At 40.6% G+C, this 19,015-nt stretch overlaps 2 protein-coding genes across 6 annotated transcripts in view; one reads left to right on the top strand and one right to left on the bottom strand.

Moving 5' to 3' along the window:
• Window positions 1–19,015, bottom strand: part of WDR89 (WD repeat domain 89) — a 320,794-nt gene that overhangs the window by 171,103 nt on the left and 130,676 nt on the right. The gene's annotated exons all lie outside the window — the stretch shown is intronic.
• SYNE2 (spectrin repeat containing nuclear envelope protein 2) overlaps window positions 1–19,015 on the top strand; it is a 172,108-nt gene that overhangs the window by 104,520 nt on the left and 48,573 nt on the right. For all 4 annotated transcript variants that reach the window (XM_048948676.1, XM_048948675.1, XM_048948673.1 and 1 more), the window contains 19 exons: window positions 1,082–1,249; window positions 1,853–1,978; window positions 3,404–3,510; window positions 3,933–4,074; window positions 5,021–5,152; window positions 5,747–5,899; window positions 6,158–6,367; window positions 7,428–7,529; window positions 8,445–8,564; window positions 8,734–8,934; window positions 10,441–10,614; window positions 11,182–11,313; window positions 12,826–13,022; window positions 13,632–13,764; window positions 14,649–14,831; window positions 15,268–15,414; window positions 16,253–16,429; window positions 16,670–16,825; window positions 17,520–17,669. In XM_048948676.1, the coding sequence (XP_048804633.1) occupies window positions 1,082–1,249; window positions 1,853–1,978; window positions 3,404–3,510; window positions 3,933–4,074; window positions 5,021–5,152; window positions 5,747–5,899; window positions 6,158–6,367; window positions 7,428–7,529; window positions 8,445–8,564; window positions 8,734–8,934; window positions 10,441–10,614; window positions 11,182–11,313; window positions 12,826–13,022; window positions 13,632–13,764; window positions 14,649–14,831; window positions 15,268–15,414; window positions 16,253–16,429; window positions 16,670–16,825; window positions 17,520–17,669 (2,910 nt within the window). The remainder of the gene's footprint in view (window positions 1–1,081; window positions 1,250–1,852; window positions 1,979–3,403; window positions 3,511–3,932; window positions 4,075–5,020; window positions 5,153–5,746; window positions 5,900–6,157; window positions 6,368–7,427; window positions 7,530–8,444; window positions 8,565–8,733; window positions 8,935–10,440; window positions 10,615–11,181; window positions 11,314–12,825; window positions 13,023–13,631; window positions 13,765–14,648; window positions 14,832–15,267; window positions 15,415–16,252; window positions 16,430–16,669; window positions 16,826–17,519; window positions 17,670–19,015) is intronic.

The following is a 19,015-nucleotide window of genomic DNA, read 5'->3' as shown; positions in this document are numbered from 1 at the left end:
TAATTCGATTCAGAACAATGTGAATCAGCAACCAAATCCCAACAGTTTCCAGTGGCCTGGCTAACGCGTGGTACCAGTACTGTGTTTTGGTAATTTAGGTTGGATGATTGTATGTTGGGAAGGATTCTTTGCAGATGGGAGGGGCTGCTCAGGGAGGTGGACTGCTGTCCTCAGCTCCACTTGGCCTTAGGATACACATGTCCCTCTACTTTATCACTATTGAAAGCCCAGGGGCATTTCAGATAAAATAGTTTCAGAGGTAGTTGTCACCTTAAACTAAGCTATAAGGTTGTAAATTTATTCGGCTGAGACAGGCTTCACCTTTTGCTGATTCTGTTGTGAAGCCAGTAGCTCCTTGCAGTGGGTGGAGAGTTAGATATAACTCCTTAACTCATCACAGCAAGATTTGTGTGAGGTTTACCAGTCAACACCAATGATCTGTCTCTATTTGGTGCCCAAAACTGATTTTAGAACTGATGACCTCCTTTTAAAGGCTGCCCTCCATACACTGGTGACATTGTATTGTAACATGAGCAGAAATTCTGCCATGCTTCTGGTTGATGAGATTAGAAGGAGTGAAAACTGGCCTTACAGTGAGCATCAGGTCAAGGATTTCTTCCTCACTAATCACAGTTTTGCAGTTTTAGTAGTGCCTCGGCCTCACGGTGAGGTCTGTTTAGCTCATACATCCATGGAACTTGACCCTTCCCAAGAGTGATATAGTCAGTCTGTGCTCTGCCTTCTTCTCTGATGTGGTGTGTTGTCTTCTTAGTTATTCCAAATGAAGTCTATTGGTAATTTCTGCTTCTCTTTCTCGTTACTTAATGTCTGAGTTATACAACTTCCCACACAGAACGTGTTCTGAAACAGTTTTGTCTTTAGCACTGTATTAAATGCACTTTATTGTTCATAGCAAAAAGAGGCTATTATAGAGAAAATCCAGGGAGCGTGAAGCTATTGCTAATTTTTCTTCTTTCTGTTCATTTTAGATAGGGTTAAGTGTAAGCACTGTCTTAAGAATGTTATCAGGAAAGGAATATTGTACTTCTAAGAATGAATAATTGACTCCTGTCACTTCTAGGTGATGTTATCAGAGATTGAACAAAAGGTTCTTAGTTTACTGGAAGATGGTGGAAACAGTGCAGGCCACCAACAGGAGGCAGAGGAGCTTTCCTTGAAGCTGAAGGAAGCGAAGTGTAATTTGGAAAAAGTCCAGATGATGCTTCAGGATAAATACAGTGAAGAGCAGGTAAAGCATATGAATTCTGTGCTGAGGAAAAGTCAGAGTTCTGTAGTAGCACAAGAACAGTTAGAGCTTACCATGTGAAACAAGGAAAGGAGAAGAGTCAATCAGAAATGTCAAACTTGTTATTTTTCCAGTTTGCACTGCAGTATGATTATTTTTCATTTGCAGTAAGTAGTGGGACTTCCAATGAGTCTTTGAGCTACATCTTTTCAGCTTGAAGTGCTCAGTGGCAGTAGCTGAAATTTTGTGAGGAATGCAGGAAAAGTATAAAAAAGTTTGGTGATGTTTTTTGTTTGCTTTCTTTCAAAATACCATCATGTTTGTGATAGTATCACAGCAGACAGGCCTTAAAGCAGTAACTTTCTTCAAAGAACACCTAAGTGGCATGAGCAGTGACTCAGCTTTCCAGTACCACAGCCCCCCAGCTAGACCTGGACAGAAACTGGACAGAAGTGTTTGCATGAGTACCAGCTGCTTTTGCACTGCTGATTTTGTTTACGAGTGTTCCAAAACAGCTTTGCTTTTGCTATTTCCCCAAACTGCACATGGAGATTCTGGCCTCTTGTCAAGTCTGGAAGCCTTCCCACAATGGGTCTCTCTTTACAGATTCCCAGCAGGGAGAGGAGTGACCCAGAGTCCCTCAAGATGTTGCACTCCAATGGCTCCAGCATGCCCCAGCTTGGCCTCACTGAACAGCCCTTCCTCCAGCAAAATGGTTTCCAGCACCCACAGGTAATTCTTCTGCCTGTTCTATATTCACAGCACATGTAGGGGGCTGCTGTGTATATTAGCTGCTGCAGTTTTCACTGTGGGATCAAGTCTGCCAAGGGCAGGTACCTTATACGCCTCTCCTAGAGGATTTGTGGAGTTAGAGAGGATGGAGAAAGGCCTCCAAGCCCTGGAAACTCTTTTTTGTCCGAAAGGCTTATGATCCTTACAAAATTGGATGGTACCCTTGTCTTTTATCACAATGATTCAGATGGCGTCACCCACCCAATTTCCTGTGTTTAAAGTGCTGATGTATTTTTAAATCTGAAACTGCTTTTGCAGTTTTGCATTTGGGCCAGAGGAATACCAGTCATCCATACAGACTGGAAGGAGAGTCCTTGAGAGCAACCCTGTGGAGAAGGACCTGGGGGGTCTTGATGGATGAAAAGCTTAACATGAGCCAGCAGTGTGCTCTTGCAGCTCAAAATTCAAATGGTATCCTGGCTCCATCAGAAGAGGGGTGGCCAGCAGGAACAGGGAGGTGGTGTCCTTCTCTGCTCTGCTCTTGTGAGGCCCCATCTGGAGTACAGAGTCCAGGTCTGGAGCCCCCAGTACAAGAAAGACAGGGAGCTGTTGGAGAGGGTCCAGAGGAGAGCCACAAAGATGATCAGGGAACTGAAGCACCTCCCCTACGAAGACAGGCTGAGGGAGGTGGGCTTGTTCAGCCCGGAGAAAAGAAGGCTGCGGGGTGACCTCATTGCAGCCTTTCAGTACCTAAAAGGAGCCTACAAACAGGAGAGGAATCAACTCTTTGAAAGGGTAGACAACTGCAGGACAAGGGGAGATGGTTTTAAGTTGAGGGAGGGAAGGTGTAGGTTGGATGTCAGGGGGAAGTTCTTTATAGAGAGAGTGGTGAGGTGCTGGAACAGCTGCTCAGAGAGGCTGTGGATGCCCCATCCCTAGAGATGTTCAAGGCCAGGTTGGATGGGGCCCTGGGCAGCCTGGTCTAGCATTAAATGGGGAGGTTGGTGGCCCTGTGGCAGGGGGTTTGGAAATTCAGGATCCTTGAGGTCCCTCCCAACCCTGGCCATTCTGTGATTCTTTTGAAGATGGTTTTGACTCAAAGGCTTTGTGAACATTCTCCCATGAACCAACTCGGAATGACTCCAAGGTCATTGTTAACATTGTAAGATATTCTATGAAACTCTGTGCTCTGTAAACTACTTCTGTTTTGCTAACTGGATATTCTGTAAAAATACATATTTATAGAAAATTGTTTGGTAACATCATATTTAGACATTACTTGCTTTTTTTCCTGATAGAGGTATTCTTAATTTTGCTTGCTAAATGGATTCGTGTGAAATGCGATTGGAAAAGCACAATAATAATTTCAGAGCAATACTGCAAACACAATTGATTTTTATTGTTCATTCTGTTCTCTGTTCACAGGATCTGAAAGTAAAAGCAGCAGAGCAGAAGAACCTCATTGACTTCATTGAGTCATGTGTGGAAAAAATGCAGCCACAGTTTGAGGATGGTGTGAAATCAGAACCCAGGTACAAAGCAATAAAATCACTCCCCACATTCAGTTATGTACAACTTCCCAAACCCACAGAAACTTTGCAGGAGCACTGTTTGGAGTGATGTGTGCTTGTAGAAGAAAAATTGCAGGAGCTGGGGGATTTCTACTATCAGCAGTCTGGGGAAATTGAGTGTTGCTTATGTGACAGCTTCCATGATACTGGGCTGACTGGAATGCCCACAGTCAGTCTTGATGTCAGGCAGGACTGATGCCTTCCATAAGCTGAAGCAGGAAAGCAGAGGGCAATTGGGTATCAGTTCCCAGCCATGCATTTGGTTGCACTCTGTTTTGGGGACAGGTATAATAGAAAATAGTCTTACACCAGCAGTTTTACAAATCTAGTTTTGTTTATTCTACTTTAGTATTTGACATTCTAATAATTTTTTCTTAATACAGCAATGGGGAATCTGATCCAAAAAGCAAGCAGGCTGATCCCACCTTAGCTCCAAAGGACCAAACGGGTAATAAATGGCAATATTTACAACAAGAGCTTTCCTCAAAGATGAAGTCTCCTCTCTGCCAGCTTGTGGAACCTCAGGTCCGTTTCAATTCAGTAAAGCACTCTTTGTGCAGCCTGTTGGTTTGGGTGAAGATAACTATTAGGGTACCTTCTGAGTCATTATATCATGTCTCTTCTTCATCAGATAACTGAAATCTTTGCAAGTGCTCTCTAGAAGAAATTGTTACTGCATACTGCTTTTATGATTGTCTTTTAATTTTACTTTGAGGTAGATGACTCTGGAGCTATGACTATGAAGTAGTGTGGGAACACGTAGGTGAATTCTGGCAGTTAGCATTCAGAGCTGATGTTATCTGCTTAATTCTTTTAAGGAAATTAGGTGAGTTATCCAGCCAGCTCCCAGCTGATTTTTATGGATGTGGATTAAGTCTCAGTTCTTGCAAGTGAGAACATTTTGGTCAGAAGAAACTCTAGCTTGAATTTTCTTCTATGATTCACCATAGCGTTCTTGCATTCTCTCTGACGTATCAAAAGTGGTTTTACACTGCCATAAGAAAGTGCTATGCATTTATTCAGAGCAGACTGCAGAATTTTACTGCTTGAAAAAAGTGTTTTCTTTTGCTAGCAGGTTTGTTCACATTCAATTAGAATGACTAGATTTGTTCTCTGAAAGAAGAAGAGTACTGCATTAAATGGAAGAAAATCGGTCAAGTAAAAGGATGAATGACTGCTCATACTCACGTACTGCAGTGGGCAGCAAGCCTGCTTTAATACAGGCTACAGCCTGTAGCCCCTAAAAGAGGGAATCAGAGGCTCTTTTTTTTCAGTCATGCTCTGATCAGGCCACAGCCTAACCAATTTATTCTTGACAGCAAAAAGGGAACCCTGCTATCCTAGTGTTTTATATGAATAAGTTGACACTTCTATTTTAATGTTTTTTAAAAGGGATGTTATGTAGTTACCCATAGCCCAAACATCATTTGAGCTGTTCACATAACTGCAGTATTCTCTTTCTCAACGTCAGATTACAACAAAACTGAACATGCTGCCCCGGGGCGCGTTCCCAAATGCAGGAGCCTCAACCGTGGAAGAGCTGAAAACATACACTGTGCAGCTGGGAGACCTAAGCCAAGAAGCAAACGTGGTGCATGCACAGGTAAAAATGGCATGTTTTAGCATTGCCAAAAACACCAGGAAATCAAGACACAATGCACTGTTTGGGCATTGAGAAACATAGACAATAATTTCATTATTGCAAACGGGGCTCATTGTAGTGTACCTTCTGCAACAGCTGGGGGGTATAATGTACATTCAGCTTAGGATTTTGAGGAGAAAGATTGCAAGTTTCAACCATGACACTTCTGCTACCTGAATCCAAAGACATGCTAGTATGGATAAAGATTGTTCCAGATTGTTCCTCAGGCTCTGTTAAATGAGGACCCTGTAAATGACTTTAGTAAATATGCAATATATGAGCTGACGAAGCAAGTTCTGTTGTGCCTGTTTCTGAATTTAGAAACCTGTGAAACTACATCTGCTCCTAATACACTGAAGGTCACTCTCAATTTTGGCCTGGACAGCTCTGAGTATTGCATGTATATAGCTGTCCCATCCAAGACTGTCCTTCAGTATTTCATGAACTGCATTTTATTATTATTAGCTGACTAAACTTCTAACTTTATGCAAGCAAACAAATCTTAGGTGTGCCTTGGGTTAAAGTACTGAAAAATTTTGACTTGCCTTTACACAGGAGAATGTGGCAGAGGAAGTTTCTTCCAATTTGGACAAAAAACTGTTTGAGCTACTTCTGGCAATCAGCCGGTGCTTGGATAATATGGAGGAGATGTTAAACACCTCAGTCCTCTCCACCGAAGAGGCAGCCGTGCAGCAGGTTCTTTATGAGGTAACTTTCCTAGAACATCCAGGGGAAGGAGGAACCATGGTGGATTTCTTTTGCAACAAAAATGTATATGGCCTGACATTTCCTCTCATTTTTGCTAGTATTAGATGGGAGTAGCACAATCAAGTTATTTGGTGGCGCACAGATCTGGGCCTTTTGCCCATTAACAAACTACCAGCTCATGTGCCACTGCGTTTTACAGGCAGGTCTCCTTTGACAGAGACCATTTTCACTCATGTTATCTTTTTTCCAACTCTTTAGACTCTTTCTGTTGAGCTGCAAAAACTTCACGCTGATCTGAGTGATAAAAAGGATGATCTTTTAAAGTCTATTACCTGTGCTGGTAGGAGCACAGATGTGTTCTGTGAGTGCTTTAACAACTTACAGGCATGGTTGGAACAGACTCAAGCTGCCACTGCTTCAAGGAGCAATTCAATGAAAGCTGGGCTGGATCATAATACCAGTTATCAGGTACTGCACTGCCAAATGCACATCTTTTTTCACAGCATCTGTTAGACTTCTCAGTGTTAATGCATTCAGGTTACAAATGAGGCATCTATAATGGTCTTTTTTTTGGTACTGAACAAACTTGTCTTGGTCTCTCAAGAAGCAAATTTATTTTGCTTTTGCAGCGCTGTTTACAGAGCTGACTGCCTTAGAAGCCTTGATCACAGTAGAAAATTTGCATGCAAAGTATAGAAGTAACTCGGAATCCCATGTATGCTGATCTACAGGCTAAACCAAGTGTCTGTGGGGAAGGATTAGGCCAGGGAAGGCTTTGTGCATCCTTTCCTCCGCCTCGTGTGTTCAGGAGTGATCAAAGTTAGTGCAGTGCCAAAAGCTCTGTTGTTCTCAGAATATATGTTATGAGACGCTGCTTTTTGGGTGCAGCATCTGCTCTACAGCTGTCTGGAGAGATTGGTTGGTTGGAGATTGGTTTAGCCCTTGGTATTTACTGTTCCTTGAGATTTTGTGCCACAGTAACAGAAAGTGTGCCGCAGTCTTGCAAAGTTATGTTTTCCTTTCTGAAAGAAAGAAGAACTTGGTCTTTAAAATGCGTTTTCTGATGTTCAGCAGAGCTGCAGTGGCTCATCATCAAGTCAGCTTACCTCTGTGCTGCTGAATAATAAAATGGTTCCTTTGAAGAACACAGTGATGTGTTCAGCAAACAATAACAGGGCTGATACTGCTATGTTTACTCCTGCAGAATCCATTGAGCTCCATCAGTTGTCAGTAATAGACTTATTTTGTCATTTTCAGAAGAGGAGAATTTGTTTCTCTGTAAGTTTCACAGATCTTTACAGTCACAGAAGATCATTGTGACAGAGAAATCTCATTTTTTTTTATACACTGACAGGGAATTTCCCTCTCTAAATTATTCCTTTGAGCCCAGAATGTGTATGCTTTTTTGTGTGTTGAAGTGAAAAAGTGCTTTTTCTGTAAGAGAGAGTTGTCTTGTTTACTGTATTTTTGTCTGCTTGTTACTATACTCTTGTATGTTATATACTTCTGACGATTGTTACTTTTTCAGAATGAAACCAGGCTGCTTTATGATCAATTAACTGAGAAAAAAGCTACTTTGCAACAATGTTTGAACTCAATTCGTGGACATAATGTTTCTGAGCAGCTTCAGGTAATTTCATTTGTGGGAAAAGAAAAGCTAGTGTAGCCAGTTTTCTGTGATTTACTGTTTTATATTTTCAGGAGTTTGAGTCTCACGTTTTAAGAATGAGAGGAGAGAGTTCAGTATTTATCACCCCTTTTTACCTACTCATCCCAGCCCATAGTTGGACTTAATTCCAGTCCTTTTACTAACTGATGGGGAGGAACCAGTCTCCCCACAACCTCTTAGAACAAATACACCCCAAACTATGGCAGAGAAGAGAAAAAGCTACACAAAGTGCAGCACTCCGCACATTATGCCTTCCTGATATTCAAAGCTCCGCTTTTTCTTCATGGAAATAGGACTGCAGTATTTGTATCTGCTCATTCAGGAGGTATAAGCACTTCATCATAGTGTGGCATTTGACCCGTTAAAGTTTTCTTCAACCTCTGTAGGGATTAGCAGAGAATTAGAAATGGACAGACTGCATATCCTCCCCAGAATGCTCATCTACTTGCTGCTGGAGCAAAAAGGGGTTCCACAGACATTTTTGTTACGGGCTCATAGCCTTGTTTACAGACTCATTTTCTGCCAGGCTGAAAGCCATTTCAGATCCCAAGCAGGGGCTGCTGCCTTGAACATATTCTGTGAAGCAATCACTCTTAGAAAAAGAACATCAGCAGTACATAACTTCCCTTTGTTCAGAAAGAACTTCTCTCAATCCATCCCTGCTTGAGCCTTTCCAATTCATGAGAAAATGGTATTTTCTCAGGCCAGATTCCTTCTAATAATGGCTGTTGAGTTAGTAAACTGAAACATGTTGAATGTCATACTGAGACACAAGCCTGTATTTCCTTCCTGGCTGTGCCACGCAAATCCAGTAAGGTGTGCATGAACAGTCTTGTCTGTTCATCTCATAAACTTATATTTTGTCTTTAATTTCAGAAAACTGATGCCTGTGCTTTGGAACTGCAAAACTTTGAAAACCAAGTGGCAAAACTGAGAGGCTATGGGGAAAGATTCCAGTTACCTGCCACCTTAATCCAGGAAGCTTATAAATTAGAGGTGAGAACACAGTACAGTTTCTACTTATACAGCAAGGTTTGATTTTTCTCTGCAATGTTTTTTAAGCATCAAAAGGCTGATAGTTATTTTGCAGCCTGGGAATGTGCACTTGGATTTGTAGGATTCGTTTATGTATTTCATGAATCACTAAACTTTGTTCACACTGCAGGATGTGTTGGATGACATGTGGGGGATTCTGAAAGCAAAATATGTGGAGCTGAATTCTCCTTCCATCAGTGAGAGCCAATATGAGGACTTACTTTGTGGGTTTGCAGAGCTAGTTGCTATTGGACAAGAGAAGATTGCACAAGATGCAAAGCAGCTGACAAAAAGCAGAGCAGCTCTTCAATCTCACCTGGAAAATCACAAGGTATGGGATTCTCTTCACAGCCCAGCTCTGGTCAGATGAGCACAGCCAGAACACTGTTTAACGAGTTTTCTTTGAGTATCATAGAGAAATTATCTGATAGCATACAAGAGGGACTAAAGTTCATGCAGAAAATAATGCAAAGCTTTTAATAAATCCAAAATAGGACTCACTACAACAAGAAAGAGATGTTATTACAACTGCAGTTTTGGTTGTATATTAAGATCAGGATTTCATTTTTGCCAGTATATAATGTGCTGTGACTTACCTCAGAACATAATGATGTGTGAAGAAAACATGTCCTAATTTTTTATAAGTAGATTCCTGAAGTTGCTGTCTAACAATTGAGAGCTGAGGCTTTGCTTCCAGCATTCTATGTCCTCGTGATCCGATGGAGGAAACTTAGTCAACAGCTTTTTTTCTGAAGGGAGGGTACTTTAGATCCTCCTCTTGTCAGTCCACCGTTCCCTGTTCCCAGTGCAGTGTGTCTGATGGAAGATCCTGAGAATACACGTGCATCCCCATTGATTGTCCTGCTGCTTGATAAGAAGCCATGACCAACGCTAGTCACTGCAAAATATCTCTGCCATGTTAATGCCTTGATTTAACTGCTCCACATAGCTCAAACCTCCCTATAGAATTGCTTCAGGATGCCAAGCACTGCAGATCACTACTTTAGAGCCGTAAGAATGATGTTTGTCACTTACTCACAAATTACACTTAGCAAAGTAAAATGTTTGGAATGTATTTACAAAGGAAAACAAATATAGAATAGAGTTACGTTCCAAACTTACACACGTTGATTTACAAAAGAAGAAGGAACTGCAAAACTAATTGTTCCTGCCCTGGCTATCGAGACTTATCAGAATGCTCACACAGTCTAGGATACAGTCCTAAAGTGAAATCCTTGCACTAAGATTAGTTCTTAGTGAAGAAGATCTTGATGGAAGTATGATGTTAAGTCCTTAAAACATTTTCACGGCGGAAAGTATTTTGTTGAGATTCAGCTGTTTCCCAAGGGCTTGGCTGAGCTGTAACTAAATCAAGCTCTTTGTGTCCTTCCCACTTCTTAGCCCTTAGATCTGATCGTGCCTGATGATTGGAGTTATCTCCCATCGAGGTTAGAGAAACTGAGTAATGGCTGTCTGGTGACAGCCAGATCCTCCCCTCACACTGAACTCAAGTATTGTTAAAACTCTTCCATTTTTGTCCTCCAGTATCTTTGTATTTCATATGAACTGAAGGTGTAAATGTAGATGATTTTTCTTTATAAATGCATAAATGAAAACAGTATATGCAACTCATCACTGGTTCCTAGTCTGACTGCAGAATTATCAGTAACCCATCTTGGGCTGATGCAGCATTTGGGTAGAAGGCTGCTGATCTAGCTTTGATAGACTCTGAAATCGTCTGCTGCTTTTCTCAGTGAGCCTTCTCTCTCTTCTGCATACTCTTGCCCCAGGTGCATGGTTTCTCTTACATGGCAAGATTTAATTTGTTTTTTCTCAGGACTTTTTCCACAACCTCATGACTCACATGGCTTTCATGCAAGCATTTTCCAAGAAAGTGAATCCCTCTGTCCTGCAAAAGAGAGAGAAATTCTGGAGAGGGCTGGTGAATGAAGTCAGATTGCTGGAGCAGAAGGCCAGCCAGTACGGTATACACTTAGAGAAGTTGTTAAAGGTAATGAGCCAAGAGAAACCCACGGTAAAAGCTGAAGGGAGAAGGAAAGGGTTCCTCTAGAAGCAACTATACCACAACAGTGATTTTTTCTCTAGTAGTTGTCCTTTCATATCTCTGTTGAATAGCAACTTGTTCTCTGTGTGGCAGTAAGCTGTTTTTTTTCCTTGAAGCACCTTTGGAAGTGGGCATTTCAGTCTGTTATTGTGATGTGGGTGGGACTGCATGACTTCGTTGCAGTAATTTTGTAATGCCTGGACTGACAGTAGAGCCATTGTAGTCATAAAATACTGGTACTATTTTAAAATTAAATACAAAGGTTGCTCTTAAAACCCCCCTAAGGAAGTAAAAACTGAAGCATACCTCTTTCAAACTAAATATCTTGAAGATATTCATTGAGTTATTTTATCTGTGTTACAATCATGTCTCGCTTTAGTATTTTCATTTTGCTTAACTGCTTGTGTGTTCTGTTTCATTAACACAAGGGCTGCTTATGCTAGATTAAGCATTAAGTCTGATGTAGTGAAAATGCCCATGTGTGTTATATTAATGATGTAATTTGTTTTTTAGGAATGGACTGAATTTGATGATGAATGTCTAGCATTCAATAAGGAGTTAGAGGCACTTACTTCTATGTTGCCATCTGTGAATTTGGTTGAAGAAACAGAAGAAAGATTAATGGAAAGGATTGCACTTCTCCAGGTATTGATGTCTCTCTAACTAGTTTTGTTCTTGAATCTGTAAGGCTGTCAAAAGAAAAAAAAAATTAGAGTATGAGGAGAAGCCAGTTTGCAGGGCACTATTTGTTGTTGTTTTAGTCTGTGTGGTTATGTACACTGGAAACTTCTGTGTTACCTTTTATCTCCCATCCTGATTCCTGTCTGACCAATGAAAATAAAATTCCTTTTGTAGAAAATGGCAAGTAGTCTGCTGGCTTGTTCCCAACTGCATGCCTGATGGCAGAGCTACACCTTTATTTAGAACATCAAGTCCAGCTTAAAACATCTAAACTGTTTGAAACATACAAATATAAGGATATAAAAGCAGCCTTTGTGGTTGCTTTATAAAAATGACAAGTAGAGTTCCATAAGCTCAGTGATATGTCCTCCGAGAGAGATCTGCATTCCTCACAGGCTTGACCTTCCTACGTCTTCAGAGGACCTACTCTATTAGAAGTTTGGGAGTTGGGTCTGTAGAGAGTTCAATTTTATATTTAGACCCATAGACTATAAAGTCAGAAAAGAGTTACTGTGATTCAGTGTACCTGATTGTATAAAAGAGACAATGGGATGTTCTCTGAAAATTCTGAGCTATCTTTTGAGATAAATCCACAGTAGATACTGACAATCACAGTGGCCCTCTGGTGCTTTTGATGCCCATCACAGTGATATCGGAGATGCGATATATTTGCATAGCCAGTCATTGTGAAGTTGTTTGGTTTCATTTATTTCTTAAGAGTGAAGGGCTAGTTAAAAACTTAAATCTTCATTTTCTTTAATGACATCAGAAACGAAGTAATAAAATTTTGTAAGATGTTTCTAGGAGAGGTTCAAGCACTGGAGCTTCACAGTTTCAAGGACAAAGCAAAATAAAATTCTCTGGAACATAATTCCTGTTAGACAAATATCCCTATTAATATTAAATAGTCTGTCTGGAGAGAAGTGAGAAACTTATATATCATATAATTGCTCTTTTCTGCCTTCTCACCAGGACCAATCTCCTTCCCGGAATTTCTTCTTTTCCCTTTAATCACTTTGACCTTCCAATGAAGTGTCATTATGGCACAGTCATGCTTTGTTTTTATTCAGCTGTCTAGGCAAGCCCAACTGATCCTGTGTCTTTGATTTATTATCTTCTGTTCACTCTCATTCCTCCTGGCCACCATCACTCAGTACTTATCCCAACAGCTTCATTCAAATGTCCAGTAACATTTTTCTAATAAGATAGACATAGAGGCCCTACTAAAAACAGGAAGGCAGTAATTTTCTGCTGGCGATGGTCATATGTTCAGATGAGGCAGTCAGGTCTTACAGCTTCAATTCATAGCCTGAAGTTTACACACAGTGAAGTACAGATTGTTTCAGAATGGAAAACAAAATACATGACAGATTGAATGTAAGATTAAGATGTTAGAACAAATGATACATGTTTTAATAGTCATGTTTTTGAGTTTTAAAATGTTAATTGTTTTACAAACTTGCCATATTCTAATAGCAAATCAAGAGCACTGTTGATGAGAAGCATGCCAGGCTGTACCAGATGGTGAAAGAAGGGAAGAAATTGCTGACTGCTGTGAGCTGTCCAGAAATAACAAGTCAGATCAGGAAGCTGGAAGAGCAATGGTTGTCCTTAACCAAAAAAGTTGGCAATGAACTACACAAACTTCAAACATTACTCAAACTCTTGGTCAGGTGGGTTATAACTCAGAAGGCAATTGGAGATACCAGCTTGAAATAACTGATAGGCAATTATGAAATGATGTAGTGCCTTGTACTTCAAACCAGAAAAAAATAAAGCAGTGGTAATCAGAAAACTGACCCTTTATTACATAGCAGATCTTCTTGCACTTGCTTTGTTTCCCATTTACTTTTGTGGGAACGGTTTTGATTGCTGTCATTGTTAAGTCAGAGTACAAAGGTGAAAGTTGCATTGTGCTGCTGATCATATATTTGAAGTGCTAACAGGTGCTGCAATCATGGTGACTAAAGTACTTTGACTCACATGAATGCAAGCTAGCCTTTATTCCCAAAGGCATAGTGCACAACTCCACATGTAAATGATCCCCCTTACAGACACTCAAGACCTGGTTGAAATGCTGCCTCAAGCTGGATTTCGAACCTCTGAAGGGGAAAGACTCAAGCATGCTCTGTGCTTTCACATGGCTCTAACCAAGTGTCAGTGTGTGTGAGAGGTGTCAGAATAGCACATGCCTCCTTACAGTATGGGCAATTTGGAAGGTGAGAAATACATCCTAGATTTAGATAGGAGACATATGTCTGTGTTTTGTTTCCTTCTTTTAGCTACAACAGAGACTCAGAGGAGTTAAGGAAATGGCTGGATTCTGCTGAGCAGAGAATGAAATTTTGGAAGGAGCAGTCTCTCAACGTGTCACAAGATCTTCCCACCATCAGGAATAACATCGACAGCTTGTTTGTAAGTCTGATCTCCTACCAGATTGAGGTGATACATTATGACTTCTAATGCAAGTGATCCTTTTGAGTGTTTTTTGTATTTACCATAACCCAGAAGCTGCCAGCAAAATATGATACTGAATGACAGCATGCCCCAGAGCTACTCCATTACCTGAATGGAGAACATTGAGGCTGGGAGGCCACAGAGAAACTTCCTTTAGATTGCTAGGCCTGCCTGTGTAAAATCAGAATGGGATCCTCTCATAGATAGCTCCCAGTTACAATCTATCACAATCCAGCCAAGATCTGTTATGCATTTATAGAATAATAAAAGCATGGCTTCTGTCTTGCTCCTGATGCCAAATGCCAGACACAGCAGTTTAGCTCAGCTGATAGGCCTCTTACCAACTGAAGAGAACTCATGGAGCAGGAATGAAATCACTGAGACTGTGGGGTTGGTCAGCCAAAATCAGGAAAGAGAAAACCTGTAGAAAAGCATATTCTAAATTTCATGTCCTTGCATGCTCCCTGGTGCTGTACAACCAGCCAGGATTTTCTGCCTTGATGTGAAATCTGACAGAGCATTGCATTGTGGAGGTTGGATAGGTAGGTGTGAGCTGGACAGAGATTTGAGAGCTAGGGTTGCTCCCTTGACCTCTGTGTGATTTGGAGATGGGGATATTTCTAATCCCCATGGAGCAAGAGGTAGTATCCAGCATTATACCAGGATGGGCACAAGAAGGCCTTACATATTGCCAGAACGTATTGAATTTAGATTTTCTGAACTTTACAGACTTGCTAGAATCCATTTAAGACAGTTCATCCAGTAACTGAAAACCTGGTTTGTCCTCTTTATCTAATTAAACATATAATTACCTTATTTTAAAATTCTGTCATGCACCTCAGACATTCTCTAAGGAAGTTGATGACAAATCTTCCCTGAAGTCTTCTGTGGTGAGCACTGCCAACCAGCTCTTTCATGTGAAGCAGGCTGATACTGCAGGACTTAGGTCATCTTTGGCAAAGTTTGAGCAAAAATGGGGAGAACTGATTACACAGCTCCCAGCTATCCAAGAAAAGTTGCACCAGGTAAGGAGAAACTCTCCTGCTATCTCTCAGTTCGAACTAAATAATTATTTTTAAATGCTACTGGGATTCAGCTGGCTGCGGTATAAGGCCTGCAAAGCAACTCTCTCTTAATTAGCTGTCTGTCTTGCTTTCAGAATATCTCCAACATTATACTGCTGTTTAATTATTACAGTGTTTTGCACATATCATCATCTTTGTGCTTTTATATGACAGTCGGTTACAATTAGAAATAATTTTATTTCAAATTTCTGAGTTCTCTAGCGTGTTTTTTTTCAATTTAAGTCATATCTTCTCTGAATCTCAGAGCTCACTGTAAAATTCATAGCCCCATAATTGCAATTATAATGTCTGAGCCCTTCTAAAAATGCAAGATGTCATCTTCCTTGATATTTCCACATGTGGAGTGTGGAGGATTAATTATATTTTTTACCCCCAGCTTCAAATGGAGAAACTTTCTTCGCGGGAAGCTATTGCTGAACTAATGACTTGGCTGGACCATGTGGAACAACAGCAAGGACATGAAGAACCAATAAGTGCACAAAGTAGTGTAGCTCAAGTCAGAAGTCTCCTTCAGAAGTACAAGGTAAATGGAAAACTGAAAGTCCAGGCTTAGCCTGTGACTGTTTTGCTGTCATAAGCATGGAAACAGCCTAAAGACACTGTTATATCCTCACCCTTGCTCTCAGGAGGGTTCCCCAAACAGCCTCAAAGGTGCCTTCTGTTATGAAACCTTTTTGCTTCTCTGCCATACAAAACACTGCCTGCCCTGCATACAGCTGCAGCCAGCTGTCCTGTAATCTCCTTCTTCTTATGCAGTCCAGTCTGTCTCACTCATTCTCTTTCTCTGGCATTTACATTACAGGATGTGTTAAGCAGGAAAGCTTTGCTTCCTTACAGAGCTTGTCTCTCTGTTTGTGCTGTGCTTTAGTCCACCTTTTCACCAAGGAGTACCTCGTAATTTTGGAGCACTGTTGCAAGAACCCATTTAACTGGAGAAATTGGATTTTGAATATAATATTTTATCAAGAGAGAGGACCTGCTAAGAAAGAAGGAGCAGGTCTATGACCCTGCGGAGAGGCTGCAGCAGACTAATGACTGTTTAGATGCTAAAGCTCCAATAACAGAGGTTTATTGCTCCAGTCTCAGGAAGGGTTCACACCATTCTTGTACGTCTGCAGACACCAGGGAGCCCAACCTCAAGGCACAAATCCCTACATAGATCTATTTTTTCTCTGGCCTTGCAGGGCTACCAAGGGGTGCTCTGGGCTCAGGCAGGACAATGTTTCCTAGCCTCTGGTGGCTGCTGTTCTCAGGTGCTTTGATACTGCCCACTATGTCACTGGAACTGATCAGATTAAAACTGCTGAGCTAATTGTTTTATGCTTTTGTTCCTTTTTGGTTGTTTGTTTTAATTCCTCCAGGAATATGTGATGGAGATGAACTTTAAGCAGTGGATGGTAGATTTTGTGAACCAGTCGCTCTTGCAAATGAGCACTTGTGACGTGGAAAGCAAGCGGTATGAAAGGACAGAATTTGCTGAGTGTCTTGGCGAGGTGAACTTGCGGTGGCACAGGCTGCAGGCATCCCTGAACAGAAAGGTTTGATTGCATTTAATTGCTTTCTGTCTCACAACTCTGATCTTAGCAATACCAGTGCTCTGTATTTTGCAAACACTTTTTCTCCAAAAACACTTCTGAACGCAGATTTTTATATTTACATTCAAAGTTCAATTTAGAAAAAAAATAAAATACTGTAGTCTCAAATTTTGTCATGGAGGGGCAGCCCTGTTTCTGCCCACCCCTAGGTTTGTGTAAATTAGAATGTTCTGTAACTTTCAGATACAAGACCTAGAACACCTTCTGGAAGATGCTACCGAAAACGAGAACAAAGCACAGACTTTATGCAACTGGCTGGAAGCACAGAGCGATCGAATGAGGTCTTTACAAACCCCAGCAAGTCTAATCTCTGCGCAGAACACATTAGATGATTGCAAGGTAAAATATTGTGTAAGTGGGATATTATTGTACAAAATGTACGTAACACTTCACTTAAAATATAAAATATATTGGAGGGTCAGAATGAGAGAAAGACAGGGTACCTTTGGCTAAAATATTGCCCTATTCACAGCAAGATACAGTGCTTGGGTGCAGGTGGCTAAAATGTTTCATTTAAATTATTTGCTCAATAAAAACGAGATCAAAATTTGATAAAGTTTTAGGGACAGAAGGCTGGGGAAAGAAAGGTCATGACTTTAAGTGTAGCTTTATAGGGAATTGTTGTGGCCCTCTGTGTGTGTAAATATTTATAATTGTTGTGTAATGAACATTGTATTAAGATGAAGTCTTTCTGCATCTGGAGAGCTACAAAGAGGCCCACATGGTGGCTGAGGAGTTAGCTCTTGATGATCTCTTCCCAGACATGATGTCCATACTGACACTAAGGGTTCTGGTTCTACCTGCAGAAGACTGCCTAAGCAACTGCTGTCATTTTGAATTCCTACAAACAACTGTTCAGTATTGGGGCTAAAATGGTGGTGGTGCTGCATGGCCGAAGAAGACTGGTTTTAAAAAGTAGAGTTTATCTAAGCTCTTTACACAGAAATATTTTTCTATGTTGTCATTAATAGATCTTATTTATCATTATTGTTACAGCTTTTACTTCCTTCTCTCTCTCTCGTTTCTCACTTAGGACCTAGAAAATCAGCTTGCAATTAAGTCCAAAATGCTTGATGAGCTGAAGCAGAGTATGTCTTTGAATGGTAGTACAGAACAAACCCCAGAGGTGTTGTCTTTCAAAATAGCTGACCTGTGTGAAATGAAGGACAGTGTTGTCGGCCAGGTAAATGATTTGATTGCATTTCAGAATTCCTCCAGCACATATACTTTCCACTGTTGTTATTAATTTTCTTTATCAAGTATCAGGAGCTGGTACAAAAAACAACAAAACCAAAAAACCCACAGAGTGTTTTTAATCTTAACCTTTTAAGAACTTCCATTTCAATCTGTCCCATACCAGAAATTAACCTGTTTCCAAAATGAAGAAAGAAAAAAAGTCTGATGTCAAAACAGTTTGAATACAGGGGGAGGAGGTACAGAGACCCATCTGCAGTTTAAGAAAATAAAGAAATGGCATGGATATTTTTCTGTTATCTTATGCTTTCTTAATTGATCTGCTTCTCTAGTTTGTACTCTGGTCTTCTTTGTCTGGAATATGCTCCATTTGCACTGGAGCTTTTTCGCCTCCCAGCTGCCCTTTCCTCTTCATGACTGGGTGGCTTCCATTGTCTTCAAACCCTACACAGTCCTCAGTTGCTTCAAGGAAAAACAGGCAGATTGGTTTTCCATACAAACTGACTCCAGCACAATCTGCATACGTAGTTATATTAGCTTTAGACTTGAAACTGATCTTTCTTACCTAGGTGTAATTGATAGATACAAAAGATCTAATAATGGCTACAGCTAAGGGTTTTAATTTCTGATAATAAGTAGCCATATATTGCTGAGGATTATGTGTGATCCAGCAATTCTGTTTATAGATAAGATTCCTTTATACTTTTTATTACAAATGCTCTGATCTCATTCCTCAAAACTTTGTGAAACTTGAATCCTTTTACTTGAACTCTTCCATATGAGATTTCAGTCCAGGATGAGGTTGCACCTTCTTGCTTAATGTCTCAACTGAGGTTATGTGGTTGTTTCTCATCTAGAAAACAGATTTGTGGGTATGTGCATGATGAAAAAGGAAAGTTCTTCATTTTGGTGTGGAGCTGAGGTTTGAATTTGGCAGGATTAGCAGCATAGTGATTAGTGATTCTAATTAGAATCTGTAGGTCATGTTAATTTTAGTATTTTATGACTTAAGTGTGGAACTTAGAAACTGCAGCTTGTTACATCCTAGTTGTTTGCACGAGCAATGAAACTCAAAGCACAGTCTTCTTCCTGTGTACGACTGGCCTCAGCAGGAGCCTGGCTGTGACTTCAAATACATGGCTAAGGAGATGTAGTGCCTTGCTTGTACTATCCATAGTTTGATCTTGAGACTGTGAATCTGTGGCCCAGAGACATTTCATGAGTATAATGTCTTTCTGTCTTCGTGTGGGTGGTGATTTGCTGCAGGCTACAAAAAGCAATTAGAGATTCTTCCCACCTACACCATGATTCAAATGAGAATAATGTTGATTAATC

The sequence above is a fragment of the Lagopus muta genome, chromosome 6 (assembly GCF_023343835.1).
Source record: "Lagopus muta isolate bLagMut1 chromosome 6, bLagMut1 primary, whole genome shotgun sequence".
NCBI lineage: Eukaryota > Metazoa > Chordata > Aves > Galliformes > Phasianidae > Lagopus > Lagopus muta.
The sequence above is the reverse complement of the archived record's forward strand: the minus strand, read 5'-3'. Positions and strand labels throughout refer to the sequence as shown.